We start from the raw sequence: 18,815 nt of genomic DNA, 5'->3' as shown, positions 1-18,815 counted from the left end.
GGACGACGGACAAATTGTTCTTATATACTTTCCGAAGTATCGGAGATGCATATGCGCGAGCCAAATCGACTGCTATCGTCTTTGCTCCTATATATATATATATATACATCTATGCTGGTGTACCCGGAAGGACAAAATGAGAAAACAATATGGAAATTCGATCAGCCGCAAAATGGGGTCTGCGGGTTGAAACAGAATTGTAAATACTTTTAAAACTATAACGGAATGTTCATCGATGACGTCTTTTCATTCTTCTATAACGCGACGTTGTATAATGGGGTATAGCAGATTTATAATGTTCAATTCTTTCGTTCTACAATAACAACAGTAGTAAAAGTCACAATGAGCTTAAAGGAACATTCAATTGTGTTCATTTGCGTGTGTCTTTTTGACCTACCTCCTCATAAAAGCTTGTCCTATCCTTTTATTTCGTTTGTCGCTGATGCTAAAGTATTTGTGATCTGCCTATGATTCGAGATCGATATCATTTTGAAATAATATACATAATTGATTGCAAACCACCTTGTACGTTTCGTTACTCTGGCCGCGTTCACCTGCAACGACCGTCATAAACATGAATGAACAAACGTGTGCAATAGGTAGGCCTCCTAATCTGTACGGTTCAGGTGCGCCGATAGCAGTGCGTGGAATAAAGTAGTTAGAGCAAAAACCTTGTGACGAGACAATAAGCGTCGCATAACAACGTGAAAAGGCCACGACCGATTTTTTAGGCAGCAGCCTTACCTGGCAGTAGTAACTTCTTCGATATTATTCAGCGATACTTCAGCGAAACGGAAAAGGACCCGAACTGATACTTCTGTATAGGCGTGTGCGAATGATATACACACGCCAGGCTTCGCATTGTATTATCGAATACGCTGACCGGTCGAACGAAGTTAGCCACAATCGGCCACAATTAATGTTTCGTACGTATTTGATTTGATATGAGCAGTGGTAGGTAATTTTTAGTGTGATTATTTTGTAGTGGGCCAATCGAGGCCAGCCTATTCGTTGATTTCAAGTCCCTTCTAAATAGTCGTGGTAGTAATAAGCTAATGGTAGTGGAAAATATGGCCGCTTCGCTGATGCTCAATACGGCGAAAGACAACAGTTGCATTATCAGCGGCAGCAACAGCGGAATCGGGACGAATAATGCCAACAATGGCTTCACTAGGAACCACAACAACGATAAGAACAAGCAGCACATGCTCGACCCTCCGACCAACCCCCGGGCTGCGGCAACGCCAGCAAAGACGCCGCATCAAACGCTAGGATTCCTTTTTATTCGCGATAGCTGTGCGCCATCACAGGACGCTGTCGTAGTCTGCCACTGTGTCACGTCTTGTGTGCGTCCCATTAGCAATAACAGGTACAGCAGAGGCGTCCACCCTGGCAAGGTTAGCCTACAAGCCAACGGCATCCGATCAATCCGAAAATCATCCGGGAATTTCACTGCTTTCGGAGCAACGAAGTGGCATGACAACAGACCTGGCCACTTTGCACTTAATCTCTAGTCTCTTGTCGTTGCTGCTGAGGATTCTTGTCGACTTTATCTGAGCCAGCAAAAGATACATGCAGGTACATGTGTACTTATGGCAACCATAGTTGAGCGATAAGTTGCATTGCCAATTCGTAACGTCCTACAGTCGTTACGATGTAGATGGTCCTATGCAGTGCAGAATTATTGGCTTGTATTGATGGCAAACAAGTGTTGCATGATTTTCGATTTGCCCACAATTTGCTTTGCTCAAATAGAGATCTTCTTAGTTTAGCTTCGGTCTTTTTCCTTTTTGTACGGGGTGTCTAGTATTTACGAAAACATTCGCTTCGCTTGTTATTGTCAAGCAAGTGTCTGTGACTGTATCCCCCTGTCAGCAGCCGTAGACTAGCGAATAACAAGGTATGAAAATGCGTTGTCGTGCATTAAACCATAATTGCACCACAACCGCTAGTATACCCTAGTCAACAGCAAATGTCATCATCTGTTCTCTAATCTCCACCTTGTGTGACCCATAAGCGGCCTAAAGGTGTACTGCTGTAACAACAAAACCAAGCGCAAACCCAAAACAGTCGGCCAGGCCTGGTGAATACAGCTGTCGTATGTCTCGGATCAAGTCGTTATATACTAGTTACAACCATTTCAGCTGCTGTTGAGGTCGCTTCTAGTGGTCGTTCGATGGGTAGTTTGTCTTCCGTGGCGATGATCCCTGGCGCCTACCGGTTTTGCCGGTGCCCATCGTGTCTTTTGCGGTTCGGCTGCGCCATAGAGTTGCGTAGGATGGTAGCGTGTTTGTCACCCCTTGGAACCCATGTATCCTATGTATGAACAACAGCACAAATAGTGGTCTGCGAACGAACGCCTTTTCCCCACTAGTTTTACCCGAAAGCTGAAACGTCTACAGCTTAATGATATACGTACAGATTGACAACGTACGTAAACTGAATAATTATGCAAGCTTGCCCGTTCTTCATTGGTGCAAAAACAACTGCTCAATCGATACGGCAGCAGAATTGCTCTTCTCGATACACATATCATACCCTACGTTATAGTTCTTTCTGTAAATTTTGATGCAAAGTACTAATTCGCCGGTCCGAACTATGCCAACAACCATCGTCAGAGATAGGTTTTTAAGGTTATATGGGAAGCTATACCCCAAAACTTGTATCGAATCCCGTACCAAACTTACTTTAAATCAACGAAAATCTGCCAAACTCATTTTTGCTTGTTGCTTACAAATGACGTTCTACGCATATATAATACAACATTTCCTTCCAGAGCTAACATGCTGATATGATTTAAAATCTTTCTGCCCGACTTTTTCCCCAAGTATTATACATATGTATGTTGCTTCTGAACGAAACGAAAAGACTTTTCGTCTGCCATTTACAGGGACCCACACTGCGCGGATCAGTAAAGATATAGGTGTGGAGTAACCACGTGTCACATGAGATGTCACGGTAGACATGCTCGTGGGGCGCGCGCACTGCAGTGCATATTTAGCTTTTGCTAGTTGAATAGACGCTCGCGTCTTTTTTTTTCGCTGAGGCAAAAGGTCATCGTTTCACGAATGTAGAAGTAGTGGTATGGGGTAACATCTTAATCATGGCACCCCAGCGCCGTTCGTAGGACAGCATGTAATAGCTGAATGTGACTACCAATCCAACCTGTAGTATTGGTATCTCGTTTCACCTTCATGTATTATGGTGATCTTTTGTGCTATGGCCGTGGGCCTGAATACAATTCTTGTTCTTTCGACAAGCCTTCTGCTGCGTGATGCTCTAGTGCTATTTGAACACGACGTTAAGGGGAGTTAGAGGATAAGCGAGTTTATGCGTCGCCTCATATCAAAACGTAAACGCATTGACAATGACCCAGCGTTTGGTCCCTGGACCCTACAGCCGTTCGGGAAAGAAGGCGGAAAATTTTTCATATACACTGGAAAATCTTTGTCATGATCAACGAACAGGTTAGATACGTACCAACGTACAACAATGACATGTGCTTAACGTGACATCTGGTTCTGGTACCCAGACATTCTGTGTCTGCTCACCTGGGTGCAAGTATAAACGTTCCGTAACAAGTTCATTCCTCTATTCTGGTAGGTGAAAAAAAAACCAGAAATCCGTTAAGGGTATGCTCGACAAAATATGGTATAACGCTTGTTGCAGTCGCAGCTATGATATATATGCCTATATTGAAATCCGTACTTCTATTAGTTTTTCCTGTAAGTACACGTCAAATAAACAATTTATATTGGCACTATGAGAGGCTGTACTATGACGAAACAAATCTACGAAGATTTCGGAAGTTGGGTTCGAATTGCTGCCGACTCTCGTTATGCATCATGGATCCCGCTGGCTCAGCGACGCGCCAAACTAGACTAGCGGCAATGTATGCTTGTAAACATGTTTGTAGCGCAAACTGGCTACGTATCACTCGCGTCCGACTGGTCCATTGGCCGTATGAGACTGCGCACGCGACAATCACTTAGGCCGAATAGGTATAGCCAGGTTATTTGTTTTCATTTGGTCTATGTCGATGCTTTATTGATAACAGGGCGCCTTTTAGATCATTCAAACACTTTCGAATGAATAGTTGGGACTAAGCCTTACTATGAACAATGAAGACCTGACGACGAGCGACAAATTAACTAGTCTGTTAGATAGGTCTGAATCTTTATCGCTTCCACGCAGAACGATGATGGCAGTAATAGCGACAGTAGAGCTACGTAGTATAACTCCGATATCTACAAAGTTTAGCAGAAATGACTCAGCGTAATCAGACATTTATGACACTGGCTTGCGTGGCCAAAGCTGGGAGAAGTTTCTAATACGATACAGTAGTTGGAATACTAGCAGTAGCAACGTCGATGTTGTTCTTCCATCTAGCTACCACTATTCGCTTCATCGGCCGTTGGAGTGATTCAACCCACGCCTTTTCAATACGAACGAGAAACAGCAGACTTCTAGCAGGAGCAACAACATCAGCTACGATTATAGATACCGTAGCTCCACCATGACAGTGTCAATGATAAAGCTGCCGTCGAAGAAGTAATCGTTGACACACTGGCGTTAGCTGACCAAGAAGCAACGTTTGCATGACGCCTTGTCTTCAGTCATGGCGCGAATACAGTGGCTTCGTAGAGTTGTCGTGCTTCCAGCTCGGAACGGAACAGCACCGCCTGCTCAACGTGGCGGTCCTATACATTATTGCCTAATCCCTGTTGCAGATATATAGATGTGCTGGCAAGCCGACGTGTGTTTGAGAAGACGTGTTGCGTGCTGAATGTCGCATTACGGTTAGCATCATTATTGGGCTACAATCTTCCGCGACTTGGCCTCGCATGGCCATCGGCCGTGGTTCCATGATGGGGCTCGTTGGTGGTGATCATGACGGTGTCAGTTATTAGTTAACGGAACCAGTTAGCTGTTAGGCAGCGCGGACGAAAAACGGTAGAACAAAGCATCAGCGGAACCATCGGTCAAGAGGAAAACGCCCGAAAAGATACGGAGGCTGTAGTTACGTGTTGCCTCGATAAACTACCAACATGCACGTATGCGCATATCGATTTATACATACAACAATGTATATGTCGTCAACAGTTGTTGCGGACCGATGCTTATTTATGGGGGAACGGATCGAGGGGGTGGCTCAATAATTTCTGCGTATGTCTAAATGTAGCAGCGAGACAAGTGCGAATGTTCGTACATGAGATGTTTAGAAAATGGCATCCCCCAAGAATGTCCACGGTGTGATAACCTTAAGAAGGAGGAGAGGTCGATGAAAGGACTAGGTCAAAAGCGAGAAGAAAAACAAAACATGGCGGAAGTCAAAATGAGCTATGCATTAATTGTATATAATAATTAGTAATTGAAAGTAATGGCCCATTAATAGACGTCGCTCGATGACAAATAATGTAAGATCGTCATCTAGTGAACCGAAAGTCACGATAAAGCAAGGGCGGAAAAGCAAGTTGAATAACGCGCAATAGATGCTTTTATATACGTTTAACTTGTACGCGGACAGAAGTTAGCTATCATTACTATTTAGTATAATTATACACAGTACTATTATTGTGAGTAATATTCATATCAATGCTGAACAATCGGACCGATCAGATTCAGAACAAAAAATGGTTCGTTCGGGGGTGTTCGTTCCTAGACATTTTGGTCAGCCTTACCGCATATCAAATTCCTGACTGAATAAACGCCAATAACATATGTTATTTTTTTTCTACAGGCTGAGGGAGATCTGGCCGCCCTAAATCGTCGCATTCAGCTTCTCGAGGAGGATCTCGAACGTTCTGAGGACCGTCTCAAGGTTGCTACTGCTAAGCTCGAGGAGGCCTCGGCTACCGCCGATGAGTCGGAACGGTACGTAATACCGCTTGATAATAAACGTTACACCAGTCATAGAGCAGCATTCTGACCGCGTTTTAGCCCAACGTTCTTAGCACACAACGAGACAATAGGATTTCCAGTCTCAACACCTCAGTGGTTTAGTTGAATCTAGTTATAAACGTTCATAGTTCCTTTTAATCTTCAATTAGCCCACAGCATTGTCTCGCCACAATCTGTTAGCCCAGTCGCAGAACTGCTTATAGAAAACAACAGCACGATGTGTGTCTAATAACATTCTATCTTTGCGTGTGTATCTGTTCGATGTAACGTTAAAAAACCACAGTGAACGTTTGGAAGTTGACTAATAATTATAGAGCTTTTGCAACCTGCATTTTTATTAGGTTTCTTTACGATAGTAATGCTACTGCTATTCCTTCTACAATGTATTTTGATATTTTCCCAAGATTGTAAAATCTTCATTTCAAGCTATTTTGTAATACTGTTGATAGTCGGAATATGGATAGTTTAACAGTCATATCGGATGCTTTTTCTAGTACATGAGTTCACTCCTGCGTAGGCCTCTCCGTTCGTCTGTCGATTGGTCTGTCCACCCGCCCACCTGCCCGTCCAGGATATTCATAATTAAAAAAAGTGCGCGCGGCGTCGTAGACGTATCAGCAGTGCCGTCGCTGTTCACAGTTGGCTATTTCTCAAGGCTGGTACCTTGGTGACTTTTTGGATTGTAGCTATTTACTGCCCAGACTGATCTCAGACTTTCTGCCAGTAGCTGGGCCCCCTATTGGGTGGCTGGCTGGCTGGCTGGCTGGCTGGCTATTGCCCCCCAAAAAAAGCTGTCGTGTTGGTTTTGGTATCGACGGCAGCAGCAGTAGTACCCGTGCTAGCACGTCGCGGAAGGCAGTAATGCTTATTTCAATCGAAGAGAATAAACAAACAGCCTCTCTGTGTCGGTAACCGTTTTTGGAGGCCTTAACGTTTTTGCCGGACGCTGGGGAGTCAACAATATGTTCTATGTATACTCACTGACGCAGTCATCAGCTAACATACGACATGCGCAGCCAGTACATACGATTACAGCCCACGTTCAGCCTTCGTATCGTGGCGTGATTTGTACGCGAACAAATCGATGATGGCAGTGAACGTGGTGAGACAGCCCAACCGAAAAGGATGAATGGACGCGCTTGGGGTAGCCTAATGGGGAGTTCTTACCTATCAAATCAGCCAAATCTCGTTCACGTATCAATAATAATGGGTTTGCGTTTTACGGCGAACGGACCAGGAAACAAAATGGAAAAACGTACAGACATTTAGAAAAACCCTTTCTTACTTGAATGTTTTGTCAGTGTTGGCTTGACATTTAATACCAACTATTTAAATTTTACCATATTTTCAACTTCTATCTATTATAGATGAACTTCACCTATTGCCCACTAGTATTTCCTAAAATATCATGCAAATATATTCAAGTATAATTGGTTAAATTAAACTAAGACGATAATTTATCGCGGTAACAGCAAAACGACCTACGACAATTTGTAGTAAGAAACGGTTCAATCTATTTAAATCTTTCTAACAATTTCTATGTTTCGTTTGCTTAACGGCCTGCTCATTTGCGCCACCATGGGGGCGCAAATCTTCGCGTGTACCAATCATCTCAACGTGTGCGCTTCCGCACCCCATTAACCCGCGTTCTTTCTGCCCTCGTTGCATTTCACATTGCCCCACAACTTCTATATCCTCAAACTCGTAATCCTTCGACTCAACTCCCCGCCTCTTCAAAACCTTTGTGATCCACCCGTCCCACCTAAATGACCTCTTGTGTGTGGTGATGTGCTGTCAATCGGCTGTCTTCGTTTCGCGTGGCACGTACACAGCATCCGTAAAGCATTGGAAAACAGAACTAACATGGAAGATGAGCGAATCAACGCGCTTGAAGGAGAACTAGGCCAGGCGCGACTGATCGCAGAGGAGAGTGACAAAAAATATGAGGAGGTACGAACCGTCATCGAACAGCTCACCATTACTTTAACTAATCATTTGACATCTACAACAAAGGCTATTACAACAATTAGAAAAAATTGAACGAATTCATTATAATGATATTACATTATTCTTATTATCTAACAGGTATACTAATTGAGCAGCTACAGTAGTAGTTATCCTTAGTTCTGAGTTTAGAACGATCATAAACGTTCTGTCGCGTAGCCGTTGAAGAGACCCTATAAAAAGGATCTTCAGTGTGGCCACCACGTTGACAGCTCATTTTGTTTGTCGAACAAATTATAGATGGGGCTAATTGAATAATCAATGGAAAAACGTGACGCCACAAATTGTCATTTCAATTTTTGTAATTAGTTCAATTTCATTTCGTTACAGACAGATCTACCAAAAATACTTTACATTAGCCACTGAGTGAGCACCTTCTCCTCAGAATCTGCGAACAAACCAGCCCGGCTGGGCCTATAATATCGATATGTTCGACTGTCGAAATTCGTCATACGAAAAAACTGATCCAAATTGTAGTAGATGAAGTCTAGGGTGAATAGGGTACTCGCGTATGCGTACGACGACCAGTTGCAGAGAAAATCTGGTTCCACTGACCCGCTTTTAGTGTGTGCTCTGGTATGTTGTCTCCTATCCGATCCGATGCATTACAAATGCCGGCAAAAGTCACTTACTATCTCCTGCCCCACATTAACCATTGTCAATCTGTATTCGAGAAACCATTGCTACTAACGAGACAGACATGCTAAACTTGTGAGGGAAACACAGCCACAGATCTCGATTTTTTTTTGCCGATGTCAGTAAGGGTCTTCGATCGATCGTACTTGACGCCCACTCGTAAATAGTTCACGCTACTGCTGGTTCTATGTTCATGAACTTGCGTGAAAAAATGTCATTGTCTAATCGTACACACACACATACACATATATATACTAGCTTTTATGCATAGACTCTTAAAAGAACGCCAATGTCCAGCAAAGATATGCTACAGAGCAGAGGCCAGCGGATCTATAATTATGCTTAGGAACATCATCAGCACTTAATCCATATTGAATGTGAGATACAGGAGAAAGATGTCGCAAATTGCCATGTTAGCGTTAAACGTGTTGGCAATCTTCCATCTACACAGTGTGTAGTCTGTAAGCAGCAGGCGCCTATGACGGTATCAAGGCCTGTCTGCTTGCACGAATATGGCTATCGAAATCAATGGGATTACAATTCCTGCTTCAGTAGTGCCTGAGTGGGTAGATGCACTAGCTAGACTACTCCGCTGTGTCTATTTCTAGCTGGGGCAAGGCTTAGCCGTAGTGTAGTTTAGTTCTGTCATAGAGTCTGCTGGAGCTAGAATTTTAAGGGTCCAAGACCGATTTGTTTTACCCAGTGGTGCAGGAAGGAGGAATGAAAAAAAAGAACTCGATTGAGGAAGAAGTAGATGGAAAGTAGAGGAAAAGTAGATGGATGAAATGATTAGACATAAATTAGAGAAATACGGCGAAATATCCTAACAGAGCAAACTTCTAGAATTTCTGACGCAGTAGAATCATCATTGTAATGGCAATTTCTGGCTATTCTATTTATAGCCATTTGTTAATGGTGGTTGCGTGGGTAGCGATTGATGGGTCGCCTGCTCGGTGACTAACTCAATATTTTTATCGTAATCTCTGTTTTATAAATTTCGGCGCTAGCACGTATTCCTACGCATAATATGGTAACCCACATTAAATGACGAATTCAGAGGAGTGATAAGTAGCTTTTTTAGTCAACACTGAAATGGAACGCAGATACCTAGGAATTATGGTGGGTTTCACGTTGAAACATGCCGCTGTCCCATACAGTACAGCGTGGTGAAAAGAAGAACATGAAAAATGAAAGTTTGCCTTTAAACTGTCGTTAGCTTTTGTTTAGATTGCCACTAGTTGAGTCGGCTAAATAACTATTACAAGTGGCACTTTGTCAATTATTGCAAATCGGCGTCGCAGTTTGTCTTTCATGATTTCTATGGGGTCGGTTGGGAAGCCTGAACGCTTTCTACCGCCTGATCATCAGCTCAGCGGATGAGGTACTCGAAGGCTAAATTATGAACGTATGATTCTTTGTTCCGCTCCCTTCACTCTCATGATCGAGCAGTATGCGTAAGATGCTTGAACACAGGAACATCACCGATGAGGAACGCATGGATCAGCTCGAGGCTAACCTTAAGGAGGCCAAACTGATGGCTGAGGACGCTGACAGGAAATATGATGAGGTGAAAACAGTTTCATGTTCCGAGTTTTACACCCAGAGAAGCAGCAGTCGACAAACTGCTGGCTTGACTGAACTTAATTCCGAGTGCGGTTCTCATGTGTATGTAACTATGTGTGGATTTGTCCTTTACTACTCACTGTGATATTAACAACCCTTAGAACGGACAGCGTCTGGACCATTTGTCGTATTCAGGGGGCTAGTCATCCGTCCGATCAACGCAAAACCGGCCGATTTTTCGACTGATCATTTCCGACAAACACGGTTTGTCTGCTCACGCTAACAAACCTTTTGAATGGTGCCTAACATTTTCTCTTCTTGTGAGTTGCAATAAGTAGATTATCTAAATGATTATCCATTGGTCCTATCTGTTCGTTGTTCCGCGGTGATGTTCCTCGCTACTTCATCTACCGCCATTCATCTGATGGTGTTACGGATACCCAGGTCGCGCGTAAACTGGCCATGGTTGAGGCTGATCTTGAGCGCGCTGAAGATCGTGCTGAGACCGGTGAGACGTAAGTACTCCGTAACTTTGCGAAAACCATTTGCATTGCACTAACTGATTTGCCGTTGTTTTTGTTCTGTATTTTCTGACGCGTCGTGCTTCTCCTATACACCATGAATTCGCATGTCCAAATCATAACTTACCACCCGTGGTGCAAACCACCTGTGCGTGTGCCTGGAACGTGTGCGTGTGGTATGCCTAATAACGACTACACGATCGATCAATCCGTTCGTTGTTGTCGGCCACGGTTTTCACTTGTGGGCATCAACAACAACAACAAAATAGATGGCACGACGGATTGCACTCCTTGAGACTGATCTCGAAAGGGCCGAGGAGCGCGCGTCTACCAGCGAAAGGTAAGGCAACATGTCCAACCCTGCATTGATACCAGACCATAAGTTGTTTATCCATCTGCAGTATTCGACTAATAAATAGCCCGAACCTATTACGAATTCTGGATCACCAGCAGGAATGTAAAAACATATTTGTTTCGTTGGAATTCCGCTGTCAACCAAAAGCACCTCCAAGGTGATAGCAGAATGATAGTAGAGTGAAATATTTCCCAAAAATAAATCGTATGTGCGTTTGAAGTGCTCGTTAACTATCAGGTGGCCTGTGTAACAACAAGTGTGTTATGTTCTTAGTGAGATTTACATAGCAATATGCACTTATCCTTACTTAAATTTTTATCTCGACTTGACAAACTACAGCAAAATCGTCGAGCTTGAAGAGGAGTTACGCGTCGTTGGTAACAACCTGAAATCTCTTGAAGTGTCCGAGGAGAAGGTGCGTTTTCGATTTAATCTTCACACATCCTCATTAAATACATATAAGCTACACCATTTGTCATGTTATATCCGCATATCTAGTGTATACTATAGAATATAAATTGTGTATAAATTGTGTGTTTACATAAACTTTCCGTATCGTAACGTTTTTGTTTATACCATTGCTCAACTGAATCTCTTCCACCGTATTTCCACTGTATGTGGTCTTGTCACGTATATCTGTCTCGTTAGCCATGGCTGTGTGGCTAACGTGTATGGACAACATATTTTTCCTTCACATATTTACACATTGTCTACTAAGCTGTTATTCTCTGAGTAAGGGTTCGCCGTTCAATGCCTCAACTCTGACTATCAAAGGTATTGTCACATCTGCGCATGTCGACGCAATTTTCCATATTTGTTCTAGCGTTTAATTGCGACCATCGCTACCAAAAGTGTTACATTAGCAACCAACCTCACATGCCCCTCCCTACCCTATTTTTACCATTCTAATAAGTAGTTTTATGGTTACCTTCTGGTGTCTCGTCTCATATCCTATCTTCTTCTTCATCATAAGGGATCATTTTAGCGTTTGCTAATGATGACTAACTTTTTTGCATGGTCCAGATCCGTTCCTTGTATCATGTCCTGTCTCAAGTACCTAGTTGTGTTCTGGTGTTATTGAGTCCTCTACGATGAATGTCTGGAACAAACTCTGAAGGGCGTTCGTTCTTTTTGCATCTACGAACAGATATTCTTAGTCCATTTTGCTTATTATGAAGTATTCGATAATAGTCCTATAATGTACATACCTCATCGCCTTAGCTTGCTTCATGATAATTAGGGTTTACTATTTATACAGGACGTTCGTTTTCTTGTTCTACACGTTTTTTCACCTCTACCACAAACATTAGGGCAACCATTGTAATGGACTGAATTTAGCACGTACGGATCTGTGTATTTCGTATTTGTGTTGTCCTTGTCATTTTTGCTACTGTGCCTTGATCGTTCATGTGTAGATTTTTTTTATATGTGATATACAAAATATGGACGTCATAACAGCTAGCAAATTTTTCGATTCCGTACTCCGAAAGAAGAATAGAAATAATAATACGCTAACCGAACGCTGTAGTATAGTCTACCGATCCTAGTTCAAAGTAGAAATAACAATTCGGCAATTTTATCTGCACTGCTTATTTATTTGTTTGTTTGTCGTCGGTTTACTCATCTGTCCGTCTGTTTGATCCGCAATTCCCACCTCCCAATTCTGTCGACCCTGGTCTGCTCTGCTCTGACATGATAAACCTCCACTGCCACGAACAACTACCCAATGAAATGATTGATTATCAACCGAATGAATGCTCGTCTGCACTGCCTGTAAACCACAATCACGCCTGCTGCCGTCGCTCTCGCACAATACAACAACAGGCTCAGCAACGAGAAGAGGCATATGAACTGCAGATCCGCACTGTAACAGCTAAGCTGAAAGAGGTGAGTATGAGTCATGATAGCGTTATTTGTAGTGAACCTTTATGTAACAGTCGTGGCTTTGTTCTCCCTTGTACCCCTCCCTCTCCTCAACCTGCCAAAATAATCCCGTTCCCGCCGAAAACCTGACTATAGGCCCTGCAAAAGGAAGAGACGTACGAGATGCAGATTCGCCAGATGACCGGACGGCTTCAGGAGGTAACCAGTGGATAGTGCCGATGCTAATATTAGTGATATGACCATACTGATCTGGAATAACGACGAATTTGTAGAAGCATGATGGCATTAATAAGTAGAACAAAAAATACTACTACTGAAGTTTTAGGAGAAATGGTATACTATGCCGTCAAGGTACATTTTCGGGTGAAATTGAGGAACGCCGGATTCAGTCATCTTCTTTTTCGATTGTAAGCGAACGTAAGAGCTTCCAAACCCACTCAGGCCAAAGTCAAGCTACTGCTAACGTGGCCTAGTTGTCTGCTAAATCGACTTATTGAATCAAAGGGATTGTTACGCCTGAAAGTGGTAAACGGACAGTGCACAGAAGATATCGAAATAGATGTTGCTGTTGTCAGTTTCGATGCATCCTGCATGACATTATGCGATAATATTTCAATCAAGTGGAAATAGGTGAGTCTTCTCGAGCCAGTCGAAGATAAACGGAGTCTAATAGGTATAGTTGATATGGAAATTAGGATCTACGAGATTAGGGTGTGCTCACCAATGGGATGCAGCTACTAATACATAAAGGACTAAAATGTTTCTGTAACATAGACGGAGAATGATTCCACTTTTTGTGTTGGCGTCATGTTGCCCGCAACGGTAATCGCGGTCAAGGACGTGTATTCGTGATCATAGCCCGAACACGGACGAGTCAGGAAGACAGATGAAGAGACAGTCGGAGTCGTAAGATTGTAGCTAGCCAAGAGGCTACAATATACAGACTAGCTAAGATCACACAATACGGCAATACAGTCTGACAGACAGAACAGAATATCTGAGATGACAGAAACGAGGAACAAAATGACATCTCAATTCCTAACCTATCGATCGTTTGCCTAAAATGTTACCATGTCAACTGTGGACAGCATGTAAACTGCGGAGATAAACAAAAGGAAAATGAATAATCTCTTATCAAAATGTCCGTACCTTCTGCATTCTCCTAAATTCTGCAAAGAGTGCACTCTTCGAAGATAATAAAATTTGTAGGCGCCACGTATAATGATAGATTTCCTTAGTCGAGAGAGCTCGGGCAAACACCGGCTTAAGTAGGTGAAGGATATCGCTTGATTGTTACCGGGTCTTTCAAATTCTGTGATACCTAGCCAGATTTTGGTCTGGCCGTCTCCGTTTCTCAACTTGCCTGTTCAATCTGACCCCAACCCAAATAAAAAAAAAACTGCTTAGTATCGTATATTAACGTCTCACATATCTTACGTGACATATATTATTTGATAGGCTGAGGCACGCGCTGAGTTCGCTGAGAGGTCTGTTCAGAAGCTTCAGAAGGAGGTCGACAGGCTCGAGGGTAAGTTTATGAAACATATACGAGGATTTTTCTCTATATCAGTGCATTTCATATAGATTTTTGTAGACACAGACAAAGATCTGTTGAAGTTTGAGGTGAGAAATGGAACAAGGGAAACCCTAACGGTGTCATGGGCAAGGTTCAAACCCTTTCTCTAGTATTATTTCCATATTGTCCGAATCGTCTGAACGGGGAACATAATTCAAAGTAAATATAATACTTATTTTGGCACATACCCTTTTAAAATCTAGTATGATGTCTCAAAGTATGCTTATTTTTCCGCATTCGAAAAGGTAAACTCAGTAGATTAGCTGGCCAGTTTATAATTAAACAATAGTTTGCGATTAGTAAACATGTTTTGTCTGTATTTTAATCTTTCTTTACTTTAAAGAATGGCGCATGTTTCGTCTCCCATGACAATAATCAGATAGACCGCTTTAACTAGGGAATGCGTTTGTAATTAATAATATTCGAATGTTTGAATATGTTGTTTCCTCTTGCTCCTTTCCCTTGTGAACCCCGTGTGCCGCTGTGTGACTTTTGCTGCGATGATTATGACTGCTGTTTCTGGTGGATCCCTTCTATACCACTACTTCTACGTCCCTTGATTATGGTGTGGTTCCTGATTGTTCCTAATGACGATGATCGCGTCGTGTATGGCCGTTGCGTCTACATACGCTTTGTCGTCGACCACGGTTTCAACTAATATTGACTCGTCCCGGCCGTACGCTTTATTGGGCCTATCGTAATATCATCTCATCGTCGATGCATTCATCCTGTATATTTATGGGTAATCAGATGAGCTGGGCTCTGAGCGTGAGAAGTGCGCGGCGCTGCAGGACGAAGTGGAAACCACCCTGAAGGACCTGCAGTCGATGTAACCTCTCCGCCCAACCTCCAGCGTATCCTAGACCTTATGTCGCCTCCTGCCGCCTGTGACATACAACCTACGATCGAAAACTATTTAGCAGAAAGAAAAAACAACAGAAGATTAGTCCTTTGAAACACAAGCACACACACACAGACACACACGAATATACCCACAATAACCCAGACACCCACTTACCTACACCCACCCACTCGTACACCCATTCACACACACACACATAGATACACCCAAAAATACAAAGACAGAAAACTATGAGGCGCTAAAAATAGGGTCTTTGTCTGACAGTGAGGCAGAACTTTGACATAAGTCCCTTATCTAGAGGCAAATGCCCCTTATATTGATATGAAGAGTGCAAATAAGAGTGTATGGCGTAAATACGAAATTTTCGGGTGTCCATGCCAAATTTCTTTCGGAGCCGCTACCGTCGCCGCAGTGGCTGAGGAACAGGAAAAAGCATAATAGCAGAATACTGCCATACGGCATATACTGCCGCCGCGTTTGTACTGCCGTTACCACCCATTCCATTCCATTCCAAAGGGCCCTTACGGTCAAAGAAACAAGAGACCTGTTCGCACATGTAGGCATATTTAGGCGTGCACTTTGAAACATACCCACAGCCATATAGACTCAGAGACAGAGAGAAATACGAAGGGATAGCAAAACTCCTTCACGGAAAAGCACGCGATGGTAATAACATTAGCTTGCAAACTTTGCAAAAAACATTTCTTCGCGAGGACTTGCGATACGAATGTGTGCTGAATACAGAATACCCCACAATATTTCCACTTAGTTAGGCTTTAATATTTTTTTTTATTCTTTGCTGACCGGTTTCACGGGGACGCGGACAAAATATATAAATATATGGCCGCAAGCCCGTTGAGAGTGGCGCTGATCTTTTGTGGCACTACTCTAGCGGAAGCCAGTTCCGCCATTGATTCTTGATTTAGAAATTGAAAAGTTCAAACCGGCCCCAATTTGCAAGTGAAATCAATTTCTTCTGCCAAGTTACTTTCTAATCGTAAATTCTGAATCAAAAGCAATCGTTAAAGGTAATCAATAATGTCGAATATTACCAAAAGAAATGTTGCCAACAAAATTACTTACGAGTACAACAGCATTGTATAGCCACAACAATATTTACTGCGATCAATAAAAAAACAACGTAACTGACAACCATTCCATGTAGGGATTTATGGAGGAACTCTTTCCCTTTTTCCTAATATATATCTCTATATATATATATATATACCTCGCCTTGTTTGTTGCGCGTCGGTGATACGGCCAGCTGCTAGTGGTTGCTGCCGTCGCTTGATTTGCTAAAATATTGCAAGTGGCAGTAAGTAAAAATTATGAGAAAAATAATTAAAAAAAAAAAACGGAAAAAACAAGCAGTCAATCGATTCTAGGCAGAACAGCATTGACATAATACATGAAAACAACATATAGACTCGAACGAACGAGGTGATGACAGCTTCCTTTTGAGAGAGCGAGAGAGAAAGAGAGCGAGAGAGAAAAAGAGAGAAAGAAAGCGAGAAAATAAAGTGAAAATAAGTGGTAAAATATCGCTATAATATTATTACGAGAACGACGATAACTATTATTGCTAGTATCATTATTATTACTATTACAGTTAAACAGTTTATTATATTTAATTATGTAAAAAAGCATGACACATAGTTTGTGTACAACGGCCGTGTCTAGGATAAATCTGATCTTACTCTATGAAGAGTCATTGCGCAATAAACTGACACGAGCAATCGTAGCCGTTCGTTAGCGTTTCTCTCGGTTTTCGCTGTCTTCTTCTGCCTTCTCTTGGATGTAAAGGTAAATGAAAACCTGATTTAGTTTTTTCTTCAACCCACATAGGAGCAAATAAAGGTTCTGATGGTATGTGCATAGTGCTCATCAAGCGCCGCCAATATCAATATAATGACGGCCGTTTCTGAGGTCGTTGGTATGCCGTCACACCGAAAAAAAATTACGCGCCGTATACCTACTGATCCTGTTTTATATCTCGCTCTGCGCCTTGTCCGTTGTCATTCAGAGTGCGAAGTTTTAACAGTAGGGCAACATCAATACAGGGATCAACATTCTGAACAACAGCGCAATTTCACTATTCGGACATACTAAAATGACGCGAACACAATCCCATGTCAATCAACACGTCGTGAAATTTCCACTTAACCATATAATGCTATGAGCGAGTTCAACCTCACCATGTTCCGAGCACAACTACAAGTGGTGTCCTATATCTACTAATCCCCCACCTCAGATCATGAGGTTCTTGCATCCAGGTTTGTAACACCTTTTAACCTGCCTACTATTTTATCATTATAATATTCCTCTTATTTTTTAACTCGACGATTGAACTTCGAAACGACAATATTATAAAGTTGCCACATGTATATAGTTAGTGGTTTGCTAGGTAAATTTTTTGTTAATAATTTCATACTGCATGGTGATTTCCTGCTTCCTTTAGATATCACAGTACCCTATTATTTATCTGCCACTTACGAGCAAGCCACAATTTATTCATACGACATCGATTAACAGAAGCTGATTGTTTCGTCCGCTCTCTTCTCTATATTCTGTTCGATTGGTGCAGACGAGTTGGTCCAGGAGAAGGAGAAGTACAAGAGCATCTCGGACGAGCTTGACCAGACCTTCGCCGAGCTCACCGGTTATTAGGCGCGGCCTGCGGACGCCGCACGGGCCGGAAGTCCCAAGAATCGCCCTCGCAACTATCGATTTGGCTGCAACAACAACAACTGCAGTTAGCAACACCTATTATTATTACAACAATTCCATATCGGTTAGCGGTTGACGGACAACAAAATCCGGCCCAACGGGACCCTGTCAGCCTTTTCAACTTCAACCCTTGTCTCCCTAATTTATCATTACTACCTAAAGCGACTATCTGCTTCGTTTCTTTTGTTTATTTCGAACAACAACAACGACAGACGCAACAATATTACGACCAACTACAGCAGCGACAGCGACGACAAGAACAGAACGAAGAGAAAGACGCAGCAGCAACAACAACGAATAAGAACGAGAAACCCTTGCGGTACCATCACTACTACTACAGCAAGCTGGGTCTGCTGCCTGTGCTGCTGTTATTTCTCATTGGCACAATCGTTTCTCGAGAGGAAAGTTCTTTAGCAAAAAAAAACACGACCGAGCAGCCTCTATGACAGCTCGTAAAACAACTGCTCGTTTCACATGTGGTCCTCGCTGGCGTGTCCAATCGATCCCGTCGAGACGGGGGCAATCCGAAATTATATTCATAGTGCCAGAATGAGAATTGATCAAAATTATTATATCAAGAGAGCGTGACAGTCAGTCATCAATGATGGTTGATGTTGATGAAACTGGTGACTGATTATGAATGATGGTGATGATGGTAATGACTTTAATAGGAACGTAACGACGATTACAATTGTGCATGCCAAGATGAACTTTCTGCATTCAATAAATACGTTTATGTTTACGAATTTATAATAGTACTTTTATGTATAACATACGGATAGAGTT

General features: G+C 42.5%; 1 protein-coding gene across 14 annotated transcripts in view; it reads left to right on the top strand.

Moving 5' to 3' along the window:
- Tm1 (tropomyosin 1) overlaps window positions 1–18,782 on the top strand; it is a 44,962-nt gene extending 26,180 nt beyond the window's left edge. For 2 of the 14 annotated variants that reach the window (XR_015328331.1, XR_015328332.1), the window contains 8 exons: window positions 5,741–5,874; window positions 7,734–7,851; window positions 10,895–10,965; window positions 11,320–11,395; window positions 12,805–12,867; window positions 14,323–14,392; window positions 15,191–17,575; window positions 17,887–18,782. Coding sequence is in view for 10 of the 14 variants with exons in the window: in XM_022806197.2 (XP_022661932.1) it covers window positions 5,741–5,874; window positions 7,734–7,851; window positions 10,895–10,965; window positions 11,320–11,395; window positions 12,805–12,867; window positions 14,323–14,392; window positions 17,887–17,969 (615 nt within the window). In the remaining 4 variants the exon portion in view is untranslated. Of the gene's footprint in view, window positions 1–5,740; window positions 5,875–7,733; window positions 7,852–9,990; window positions 10,109–10,548; window positions 10,620–10,894; window positions 10,966–11,319; window positions 11,396–12,804; window positions 12,868–12,999; window positions 13,063–14,322; window positions 14,393–15,190; window positions 17,576–17,886 lie in introns of all 14 variants that reach the window. The other 12 variants (XM_086990099.1, XM_086990100.1, XM_022806192.2 and 9 more) reach the window with 8 other exon arrangements.
- Window positions 18,783–18,815: the final 33 nt, after the last annotated feature.

Source organism: Varroa destructor, unplaced genomic scaffold (genome assembly GCF_002443255.2).
Source record: "Varroa destructor unplaced genomic scaffold, Vdes_3.0 BEIS01000005.1, whole genome shotgun sequence".
NCBI lineage: Eukaryota > Metazoa > Arthropoda > Arachnida > Mesostigmata > Varroidae > Varroa > Varroa destructor.
Note: the sequence above shows the minus strand (reverse complement) of the source record. Positions and strands in the feature narration are given on the sequence as shown.